This window comes from Thermobia domestica, chromosome 18 (assembly GCF_964235325.1).
Source record: "Thermobia domestica chromosome 18, izTheDome1.hap1.1, whole genome shotgun sequence".
In the NCBI taxonomy this organism is placed as follows: domain Eukaryota; kingdom Metazoa; phylum Arthropoda; class Insecta; order Zygentoma; family Lepismatidae; genus Thermobia; species Thermobia domestica.
Genome location: NC_137471.1, coordinates 128,743,010 through 128,755,445, shown reverse-complemented (window position 1 = coordinate 128,755,445; position 12,436 = coordinate 128,743,010). Strand labels below are relative to the sequence as shown.

The 12,436-nt window shown below is 37.1% G+C and overlaps 1 protein-coding gene across 1 annotated transcript; it reads left to right on the top strand.

Moving 5' to 3' along the window:
- Nucleotides 1–205: 205 nt before the first annotated feature.
- Nucleotides 206–751, top strand: LOC145675241 (uncharacterized). Its single transcript, XM_081745624.1, has one exon. It carries the CDS (start codon nucleotides 206–208, stop codon nucleotides 749–751), a length of 546 nt encoding a protein of 181 aa, XP_081601750.1.
- The last annotated feature ends 11,685 nt before the right edge of the window (nucleotides 752–12,436 follow it).

Here is a 12,436-nt window from a genome sequence, read left to right as displayed (position 1 = left end):
GAAAATATAATTGGTTTGGCTAACAAAATATTTTGTATTATGGCTAGGGATTACAAATTATCACCCAGACACTGTCAGTTATACTATAAGACTATTTTTGCAGCTATAACTTCGTACGGAGCTAGTGCCTGGGGACATCGTATTAAAGAAAATAGGAAAATAAGAACCAAAATCGACAGTATTCAAAGATTAATTTTACTAAAGGATGTGTGGAGCAATAGCTACGACCCCAGTAGAAGCATTGCAGATAATTCTCGGCGTGGAACCCCTACACCTTTCCGTATTAAGATCTGCAGTCAAATACTGGTACCAAAAAGGCAACTTCGGAAAAATAGAGAAAATACTTCAAGGCAGGGTAACAAGCATGGAAGATCTAGAAACTTATATTCTAAGAGAGTGGCAAAACAACTGGGACAGCAGCACCAAAGCAAGGAGTGCCTATGAGGTATTTCCTAACGTTCAAGAAAGGATGGACTTGGGAGATCTCGACCTCAATAAACATGCTATCCAGTTTTTAAGTGGCCATGGACCCTTCCGAGCAACATTCTACAAAATCGGCATGTTACACTTTGACAGATGTGACTGTGGAGAAATACAAACTTCAAATCACGTTGTTTTTAATTGCCGCAATTTGATACTGGAAGATAATGATCAAGCAATAAGGTCAAACCTACAACAGGTGTTCGAAATCAACGGTCTTTACCATCTTATGCGTAATCAAGAAAAACGGAAGGACTTAAACAAAATCTGATCTCTCCAATCGAAGAATGAACAATTAGTCCCTATCAATGGAATCGCTCAAGTACTCAAAATTTTAGTAAAGAAAATCTTACATAATGGAACTATATTATTTTAATGTGGTTGTGTTAGTTTATGTAGTGTAGTATAGAATTTTGTGTTGTTTTGTGTTGTGATGTGTTTAATTAGTGAATATTAAACAAATACCATAATGCTAATCAATTGAACTCGGAGGTCCGGGAATAAATTATAAAGGTTAACGGAGGACCGAAGGAAATTTAATTGTGTAATGCCTGTGTTTTGTTGTTTTCATGGAGGACCAAATATATATATATATATATATATATATATATATATATATATATATATATATATATATATATAATTTTCGTTAAAAATATAAATAGTACCATAAATTAATAACCAGTAGTTAAAATAAATGTTAGGCAATTATACGAGAGAGGAACCAACATAGCTCATACAGGTGGAAAATTTTTATTAATTAACAGGTGAAAACCAAAATTTTATTTCATGTTTACTAATAATAACAATTTTACAAACAGTTCATACAGGTGAAAATTTTAGTATTTAACAGGTGAAAACCAAAATATTATTTTATGATTAGTGTTGCCACGAGACGAGACGGGACGGAACCCTTTCTGACGAGACGGGACGGAACCCTTTCTGACGAGACACGAGACGAGACAGACTACTTGTCTCGTCTCGAAAACGAGACGAGACGGGACGTCTCGTGAAATGTCTCGTCTCGTCTCGTGTCTCGAAAATGCAAACGCTGGCGGGAAAGGCCAAGATCGAAGTTGCCAGTGGTCATATAGATTGCAAAAGGAAAATCCCCCTTGTGAGAAAAGATTTTGAAAGGCCTTCATAGAAAAGTGTCCTCTGTCTATTGAATGAAACAATCGTGATACATGAGCTTCCAGAAATGTCATCCTTAATGTCTTGTCCCGAATTCCCCTTGCTGTAAACTGAGGAATTCTCTAATTTTTTTTCATTTCTGGCTATAACGATGAAAACAAAACAAAGACAGGGGAGATTTTTACAAGCTCAAGAAACCGATTCAATTCATTCAATTTGAAAACTGGGTACACTCTTCACAGTGGTCTTTATTCTTTTTGCTAAATGCACCGAAAACGGCAATTGAAGCAGGTCATATTGCAACTAAAAGTTTTTCTCCTCTCTCTCGCGCGCGCGCGCGTGCACACACACACACACACACATACACACATACTTCTACCATTTTACCAATCGCTAGCTTAAGGGCATCTACAATATACAGCAGTCGTGTTGTAAAATTCAGCTCTTCGTTTGGAAGCCGGACAAAGGACAAAGGAAGACAAAATATTGTGGACGAACCCTTCAAATTGTTGTTTGCATTCAGTAAATTTATGATACTAGCGATAAAGGTGAAGAGGTTTTACAGGAGGTCTTTGTTTTGTTCCGCGGAAATGCTGGATCTGACCAGAGTGCGAAATTGCCCTCTGCTTCCACGTTGAGAGGAGGGGAATACTTCCCTTTCCTAGTGAATAATATTAATTAGAACCTGAATTATCTTCAGAAACGGTTTCCTACAGGCACATAAAACCTTTCGAACTTGATAAGTGTAAAGGACATTTGGTACAATATTCATGGAACTCCGTTGAAAGCAGAAAATATAATGAGAACGGGCAAAATTCGAACACTGAAGAACATAATTAACAAAAAAGAAATAGGATACCAAACCATATTCTCTCCAAATTTTTCAGACTGAAATCCTCTTATCCCGCACGATTTTGCCTCCTGACACTGATACGAAAAGACAAGTGCTGTTAAAATCCATACACATAACTCTTCCGGGACTCAACCCGGGGTCTTCGAGCCGATGGTATATCGCCGCAGACCGCTCGGTTTGGTATGAAGGTGTACATTGTACGATCATGAATAGATCACGACGATATAAGAAAATGTTTTAAAAAAGTCGCCATCATTAATCGAAAATGGCCACCCAAAAATATTTTTTTTTACACCACTAGCTAACCTGGGTGTACCGTCATGAGTATGTTACACAAACGGGGCGAACACCATATAGGCACAGACCCCGCGAGTATGGGGACAGATTTGTAAAACGGGGGTGTAGAATGTCCCCCAAGCATTCTTTCCTCCGATGTGTCATTCAGCTTCCAGTACTATGGCATTTTAAATAGAGCTTATTGTGCAGTAACCTATAAAATTTGAACTTTTATTAAAAAATAACTAACTCTATGGCCTATGGAACCCGGAGGTTCAATGTCGCGTTCACAAAAGCTCTTTACTGACTTCTATCCTTAGCTAACTGCATCCAATTTCTACTTTGTATTCCAATCTCTGCGAGATCCATCTTAATATTGTCCTCCCATCTGCGCCTAGGTCTTCCTAATGGTCGTTTTCCGATTGGTTTTCCAGTCAAGACTTTGAAAGCGTTTCTACTTTCTTCCATTCTAGCTACATGACCCGCCCACCTAAGCCTCCTAGACTTGACGACTCTAACAATGTTGGGTAAACCATATAAATTATGTAGTTCCTCGTTATGAAGTTTCCGCCATTCCCGTTCCTCTTGGGTCCGAATATTCGTCTCAGGATCTTGTTCTCAAATACTTTCAATCTATGTTCTTCCCTCAGAGTAAGTAACCATGTTTCGCAACCATACAGAACAACAGGCATGATTATCGTTTTGTATATTTTAAGTTTCAGATTCCTCGACAAAATTCACGACAAGAGATTTTGAACTGAATAGTAACACGAATTCCCTGCTTTTAGTTGACATTTAATTTCTTCGTGAATGTGATTTTCCTCTGTTAATACTGATCCTACTTTTATTACTCAATAAAATCATTTTGTTCTACACTTTTTTTTTTTTTTTTTTAATAATTGCAACAAATCTAAACATGCTAAATTGGAAAGTAGTCTTTGGATTAGTCTGGGTTAACATTGCAAAACCTAAAGGCTGGAATATATGAAATCAAAGTATATACCTAGGTATATCTTTCTGCAATATATGAAATCAAGTGTCTCCGTCTTCGATGTGCCTATGAGCAATTTACTGTATATTCGTGTGTTGAAACTCGTGAATAAAATTTCAATGTTTCAGAATGTAAAAAAAAAAATAATAATAAAATAAAATAAAATAAAATAAAATAAAAAAAGTCAGGGTCGATGAGAATCAGACAACTAACAGCAGAGAAATATTAATTTGTAAACTATTTGACCTTGCCTTGTGAGCTTTTTTGAATTTATTTTTAAGACGTTTAGGCAATTTTGGCTCACGCTGAATGGATGATGATGGGAAAATTAGTACAATAAAGAAAGTGGTAGGATACGAGGCAACTCCTAGAAAACACACACACTCGTTTTTTTCACCACAAAGCTCACATGGCACTAACCGAGATCGAACCGACTACCACACGCATCAGAGGTGAATACTTCACGGTGTACTTTTTTTTAGCTACCGTGACATTTCTTGTCTTGTGTGTTCTGGGCAGTTGGCGTGGGTCAATGAAAACTTGACCCGCGACCCACTGACCCAGCACCCACCGCGACCCACTGACCCAGCACCCACCGTGACCCATGACACACTGACCCACCATGACCCACTGTGGCCCACCGTGACCTACTCTGACCCACCACCCACCATGAACCAATCTTATCCACTGTAACCTATTCTGACTCACCAAAATCCATCGTCATCAACTCTGAACACGATCCACGCAGGCCGGTAGCCAGCCCAAAAATGTAGGGGGGTCCGGCTGAAGTTAGGGAGGGCCCGATCCAACCATATTATAGTTCATCATCATATTATAGTTCGTTTGCAAGCCTACCGTGAAAATTTTAGAGGGGACCCGCAAAAGTTTAGGGGGGCCGAGCCTCCCTAGACCCCCCTGGATACGGGCCTGGATCCATGGCCTCTCCTGACTAAAGAGTTTACACTTGTAATAAAACAAGACTGTGAAATTGTTACTAATCGGAGTTTGAATTTCTAGTCAATCGCTCAAGCACCACTCTGTTACAATAACGGTGGATCTGACCTTTACGATATAATATGGTAAAGTGTTTGTCAGTGAGGACATTGAAACAGTCCGAGGTGAGGGGGGGGGGATTAGTGTGTGCCTAAAATATACTTGAACTAAGAGAGTATTCTTGCAAGTGTTAATTTCTGAACGCATTCCAAAAGAAACTTCTATATGCAGGAAAATACCTCTGTACAATATGGAAAATGATATGGTTTCTCAGTTCACAGTATTTTTCTCACAAAAGACTTGAAAAATCTGTTTTTCATAGTGTATAAAGGTGCTTGGGTACCCTATATGAGAGCATTTCCATAAAGTATGCTCATAATTGTAATTTGTGTAATCACTAAAACACCACGTTAAATTTAAGTTACAAATATGCATAATTGCAATTATTATGAATATTTATTCAAAGTAGTTTACCTAAAGCAAAGAAGAGACTTACTAAAAATTAGGTACAAAGTTGAATAACACAAATAGGCCATTAGTAATATAAGTATACATTTTCCATAACTCGTAATTTTCCACTTAAAATAAATCTAAAATAGGGTTTATTTCCTGTTGGTAACTTTTTCGTGGTAAATCATCCGCAGCGGAATGATGTCCATCCTTCAGCCAAGAAATAACTAGCTCGTCTACTTTGAGCTAGTCTAGTGGTGGGCCATTAACATTCATGAACAGCAAGTTAGACAATGTTTTGAGCACTTAGTCTATTTCTAATATAAGTCATCTGTAAATTCATAAGGGGAAATCCTCGTTCGCACTCTGTCGTGGAAATTGATAATATTTCTACCCGATTTCTGCAACTCCTCATCGACAATCTACTTGTTATACTTAAGTCTGATAACGATTTTTCTTGGTCAGTTTTGAAATACTCAGCAAGAAGTGTCATCTCTCTATCACCATACAACATCTTTTCCATATCCACCATGTCAGTTGGCAATGTCGACTCATGGAGAACAGAAACTTCATCTACCACACCTTTGATAGGAAATCTTGTGAATAAATTATCAATTAAAGCCTAATAAACTGATGATTTCTTATTTGTTTATAAATTTAATTTTTGTAATTACACATGAAGGTTTGATGCCATTACCAAATTTCCTCCCCCGTCTAGAAAGCGAAAGGGAATGAGGATCCTGGAAAGTGTTCAGAGGTGAGTGAGAATTTCCCTCCTTCTTCCCCTTCAATTACCACACTGATGTTTGCCATCTGCCAAATTACGATAAATTTCAATTAAATTATCATAGTATAATTATTTCCTTGTTGAATTATCGATACTTTTCAGTGGAAAAAAGGATGAAATTTGAAAGTTTCAAATCAAGGTAAGTAGACCAACGTAAAGGGGAAAAAGTGTAAAATTTTTCATATAATTATGCGTACGGTAAAAACTTAAAATTTCCGTGTAATTAAGCTTACAGGTCAAATTTTATGCCTATTTTCTCACAACTTAATGGGTTGATTGCCCTGTGCTGTAAGCGCTCAATATAATAAACATAAGTTTCAGCAACTATTATAGTAAAAAGCAATGGATATATGAAGCCAAGCACTGTATTTTTTGTTTCTGATTTTTTTTTCTTAAATAACATCGATCGTTTTCGATCATTTCTACAAACCAACTCACTACCAATTTTCCATATATAGAATGCCCCCCCCCCCCATAAAGGAGAATTTTAAAAAATGCTAGGACATTGATTATTTTCAATAAAGAGTTAATACACTGAATTTCAGCTCCGTAAGTTTAACTGCGTGAGACTCATTTTTTTCCCCGCAAAAATTCGGATCCTCACTACCTCCTTAGGATATTATGTATTATAATGAAAGCAATATAACATCCCAGTTTCGATTAAGACCTAAGTATATACCAAAAGTCATTTAATTTGACTTTGCAATTTGACCGTGATGATCAGACACACATAGTTACATTCAATTTTTTATATAATAATTTATATATTACAGTGATTCAAAAATGTATTTTTTTCCAGTAGTTAGGTCCTCTAAAAACTCACAAGCCTCGAAAGCTAAGTAGTAGTATAAGTCCTATTGGTATTATTACAATTAAAAATATCAATATCCAAAAGTGTTTGAAGTTCTTTTTTTACTAGGTTAGATATACTTACCTCAGGTAAATAGACAGAAACAAATGGAAACGGAAGGGAAATGAAGGTCTTGAAAGTAAAACGTAGACAAATTTACCAGTCTTCATTAGATACTGTCTGCAATGCAGTGAGCAGAGTGGATCGGTAGATCATACTGTGTCGGTGGGTCGGAGTGGGTCATGGTGGGTGGTGGGTCGCAGTGGGTCACAGTGGGTGGTGGGTCACAGTAGGCCATGGTGGGTGGTGGGTCGCAGTGGGTCACAGTGGGTGGTGGGTCACAGTAGGCCATGGTGGGTGGTGGGTCGCAGTGGGTCACGGTGGGTGGTGGGTCACAGTGGATCACATGCTGTTCACCCACGACCCACTGACCCACTCAGAAAACTTGACCCACTTGACCCACCAACCCACTGACCCACTCCATCTCTTGTTCTGGGTAATAATTTTGTTGTATCTTGATAAGCATGGCACAGTCTGGTTACATTTTACTTTCGTTCGTATGATATGCCACAATATTTTACGAGGCAAGACGAGACAAAACGAGACAAACGAGACGAGACGGGACGAGACAGAACCCTTCGAGTCGAGACACGAGACGAGACGAGCATATCTTTTCGAGACGAGACACGAGACGAGACATACTTTGCACGAGACGAGACGAGACAGCATGGAGTCTCGTCTCGTGGCAACACTATTTATGATTATTAAAGGTAACAAAGATTTTATCAAGTGAGAAACCACCATAGAGCTTAATTGGTTAAACAAGTAAATAACAAACATAAAAGACTTTTAAAAATGGTCTTAAGATTATGTCAATTAGGTAATTTTGAGTGCTCATATAATTATATGTTATTAGGTGTTGTGTTGTGTTTGTATTTTGTCTTAATGTAATATGTGTAATTATGTTTTATATAATGTAAACTAAAAAATTTTTTTTCCAGGATATAGAAGAAAAAATACATAAAATATAAGCCTGTTTTAAAGTATCAGGAAACAGGCTAGAAATAGCCCCAAAACGAAAGAGAGCAGAGATTAAAAACAAGGAGAGAAATTTGTCAGAGTTAGGGGCAGATACGTCTGCCATTAAGACCTGATTATAGGCATGGGGTAGTGGAGGATCTGAAAGAAAAAAAAACGTACCATACTATAAACAATACTGGAACATGTAATACCATTTGGTATTTCACTTGCTAATTGAACATTACTACAAATTGTGCTGATCTTATGAGCACGCCAGTTCACGGTTTTGGCCTCCGTGATCTAATGGTAGCGTAACAAATTCTACTTAGTAGGTCAAGTACTTGATTTTATCATACGTTCTTTAGGTAACTACGGCTAGGGTGGACGGTTCCTGGAAACGTAAACCGCGGTTTCCGTTTGCCGCTTAAACCGGTTTGGAACGGTTAACCGAAACCGAACCGAACCGTTTCCAAACCGAACCGAACAGATCCCAAACCGAACCGAATCGTACCGTTCTGAACTGTCGGTAGAACTTTGAGAAACTAAACTGAACTGTCCAAAGGCTTTGAAACGTGGTTTCGTTTACTATTGGCTAAGCGAACTCCGTCAAAGCGAATTCAGCTATGCCGAAATGGAGCTAAACTTAACCTTTAACTCACTCGTAACATATGATCAGTCAGCGGATTTGTGTATAACAAAAGAATAAAATAGCAATGAGCCTAAAAGTACTCATTGCTATATATATATATATATATATATATAATTTTGTATATCTTTTGTATGTATGCAGATACATAAAAATATCACACAACTTGATACCACGTATGCACACAAAAAATCCTGGCAATACAAGTATTTGATGGAGAAATGATCCCAATAAATTCCTTCAAATTAAAAGCATTTCATATGTCAACGAAAAAAAAAACTGGTAGTGATCAGTCTTTGAAAAAGATGAAATTCGTTGGGTTAAATTCTGACCTTTCAAGCCCCTATTCTACAACAGCTTCAAATTTGAAAATGTTATTATTCCCCTTGTTTACCTTCACTTTTAATATCCCCACTCAAATAGCAGCTTGGATGTGTGTCTTCATTTCTCTCATTTTTCATACTTTCATTCTCACCGTCGTGATTAATATTATAAGAAAAGCGTGGTTAACTAACCTGACTCATCATGATCAAAACGCCTAACACATATTTCAGACTTTGACGGTTTCTGATTTTGAAAACGCTCCTACGTACAACATTAGTCAATACTCGGCACCTTGTATATCACATCGTTATTAATAAATCATATATAATAACTTTCTGTAAGTAAGAAGTAAAAACTTCTTGTGAGTCTTACTGAAACGTTTGGATTGCGAGCGTAGCGAGGAAGAAAATTTTTAACAAATCTATTTCTTTACTTCAAACAAAAAATGAACGACCAAATCGTATGTGGAGAATCAAATGGTGATACTTCCATATATAGTGGCGTGGCGGAAATATTTCCATGGGGTGTCAACTTCAAAATTTCAAATGGAAAGTGGTATCAATTTCAATTTCTTTGGAAGTATTATTGAAAAAGAAAGAACTTTTACAGGAAACGCTTTTCGTTAAATTCTACGATTTTCCATCTATGCATAGCGAATAGAAGAAAAAGTGTGATCACTCCTCGTAGTTCAGTGGGCCGTCGCTAAGATGGCACTAGTGGCGCTATGGCCTCAATGTAGCAATCGAACCCATATGTAGTAGAAGGAAAATCTACTCATCAAGTAACAGAAAGCTTCAATAATCTACTTGCAAATTACATATAATTTTATATTAACAAGGTACTATGTGGAATGATCAGTGGTGTATTTAAGGGAGGTTCCGGACTCAAGCCCCCCTGAAATTTTAATTGCTATATTACAGTAAATGATATAGGCTTGCAGAAATTTCACATTTCCAATAATAAAGTTAGCAAAGCCCCCCCTAACAAAATCGTAAATACGCCACTGGAAATGATAAACAATTATACAGACAAACAAACCTAAATCTAATAATTAATAACGATAATAAAAGTCACTTACCACAATTAGTTTCCAGCCACCTTAGAAAGTTTTCGATTAGACTTCACAAAGCTTCGACTTTTTAGTTCTTTACGAATTTCTTTTGTGCGAAATAAGACTCTACACTTCATATAATGGAACAACAATTTAGGCAATATGCCCACACTGTGGTCCAGACAACATCCCAATCCTGTAGTATTTTCTACAAGTATATTGTCTATGTTATCAAGACACTCGTAAAAAAATGTCACTCCAAAGAGCATCGGCAACACGCAACTTCTGAATTTTACTTTCTAATTGTAGGAAAATATGATAAATACTTTTTGAGGGATAAGTTAAAAGTAGGTCGTTGTAAGATCCGCTGTCTTTTATCCTAGTAAAAGATGAATAAAGTTTTGTTGGTGGAGTTTCACTGCGGAGGGATCTGTTGCAAATTACGCATGAGATGAATTTTTAAGAGTGTTTAACAATATAGCCAACTAAGTGATAGACCAAGCACGACTTAACAGCACCATTTCCTTCACCTTCTATTACTCCACTTTCCCAGTCAAGGAACTGTGTGGCGTGTTGTCCGGAAACATTTTTTTCTTTAATGGAAGCTTCTACTGCAGATTTAGTAGATTTGTTTATTTGTTCTATTTCATTGGCTAAAAGACGCATTTTTATTGACGAAAGACGTAAGAGGGGCTTCACTTTTTGACTCACAATTTCCTTTTGATATTAATGCTTGCTTAGTAGGAACATATATACACTGCAGCAAGTGTAATTGCAGAAAATCTATTGTGGATGGATGGTCATTGCAGCTTAAGGATCTCAATATTCCAAAATGACGCTCTAATGGATCTTGATTGAGCTTTCCGGTTAAAACATACTTATACCCTCTACTCCATAGCCACTCAGACATTTCTAAAACGCTCTGTACTGTTACTCGCAAAGATTCAATCGTTCTTACAGAGGCAAAAGTGTTCACGGTGGAATTAAGGACTTTGAATTCTCGTATAAAGCTTTCGAAGGAATACGAGAATTAAGAGCATCTGCAAGGTCATTTAAATCTCTTGTGAACATCTCAGTATTTTCAGAATCTTCGAAGCCCTGCGATCCAAGTTCGCGAAGAAATTTTAAACTATCTGCAACGCTGTTGCTAAAAAGTTGAAATGCGAGCTTTGCATTCATTCTTTCAAATGGTTTAGGGTCTATGTGAGCAGAGGTAAGTTTTGGAGAAGTTCTAAGTCCTGCAGATTCATCAGATGTTTCTATTGCATAAAGGAGTCTATAGTGCGAAAAATTGATGAGAGTGTCTTTATAACAAACTTGAACTTTATCATGAAAATAATTCCTTATACATTTCAATATATGTACAGCATCTTAAATTCCCACAATTTTCTTTTATTATCAGCGGGGTTCAAAATGTGACACTGTGTTTCTCCTTTCTTCGCAATGATTCCTAATGATTTCCATGCTTTCTTTATTTGACTGACTCCCATCAGTAGTGAAACCTATTACGATAGTACCAGATTGTTCCAACTACAATGTTACTTGAATTAAAATTTTTGCCAGAATATCCCCAGGTGTCGCATTTTTGCTAGCGTATACAGCAACTCGTAGAATCCAGTCGTGCATAAGCGGGACAAACATAAGTACCAAAGCGTGATTTGCAAGCATTTTCTTTTGAAAATCAGGGGTGTTATCCCCCAAATCAACGAAACCGTCAACTTTAAGAGAGCACGAGTTGAACTGAATTACTTCTCTCAGCTTCACTTCATCAAATATTGACACTCCTAGCCATTTATTTTCGTCGCTTTCATCTTCCAAATATCCCATTACTGCTCTAAGAGCATGTGGGTTAATTCCATATATGCATTTAAGTCCTTTGCAAAGCTTTCTTAAATGATTCGAGGATGGAAGTGGCAGTAATTCGTGTTTTAAACAAAGTTTATTCCCTTTTGGATATTTGATTTTTAATAGCAAACTTTCCAGTATGAATTCATTGCTGTACCTCATCCCTCTGGAACTTCTAACCTGACTTTTTTTAACATTGCATCTATTATTAACTTTTGCTTTTTGCTTAGATATTTTTCAGCTGTTCCTTTCGCTTTGACTTTGCTAAGACCCCTCTCTAAAGAATTAATCCTTGCTCTAGCGGAGGATAAATTACGCTTTGCTGTAGCTAATTTTCGGTTTAGATTTTTAATTTCTCTTTTGAGAGACACAATTGTCTTACGAGCATCTGAAGCGTTAAAGTTTTCAACAGAGGAAACAGATGAATTTTGAGGGAATCTAGAACTTATCAAAGAACTCACTACGTCTAATTCCCTTACTTTGGTCTTCTTTACTACGTTTTTTAGTTGCCTTTCTATAGGGGGCTTCCGACATTTGATAGGGGTGGTTAAATATTTGGGAAGATTGGGAAATATATGTGGGATCGCGCCAGGTAGTAATTTGCACTTTTCCCTCGGGAGTTCAACTTTTTCTCCTTTTATTACGAAAGAATCTGCTTTAATTATAAGTTCTCCGCGAAATGTAGGTCACAGATCCTACTGTTACTGGTTAGTTTCCTGTCTTTCCGTGGGATTGC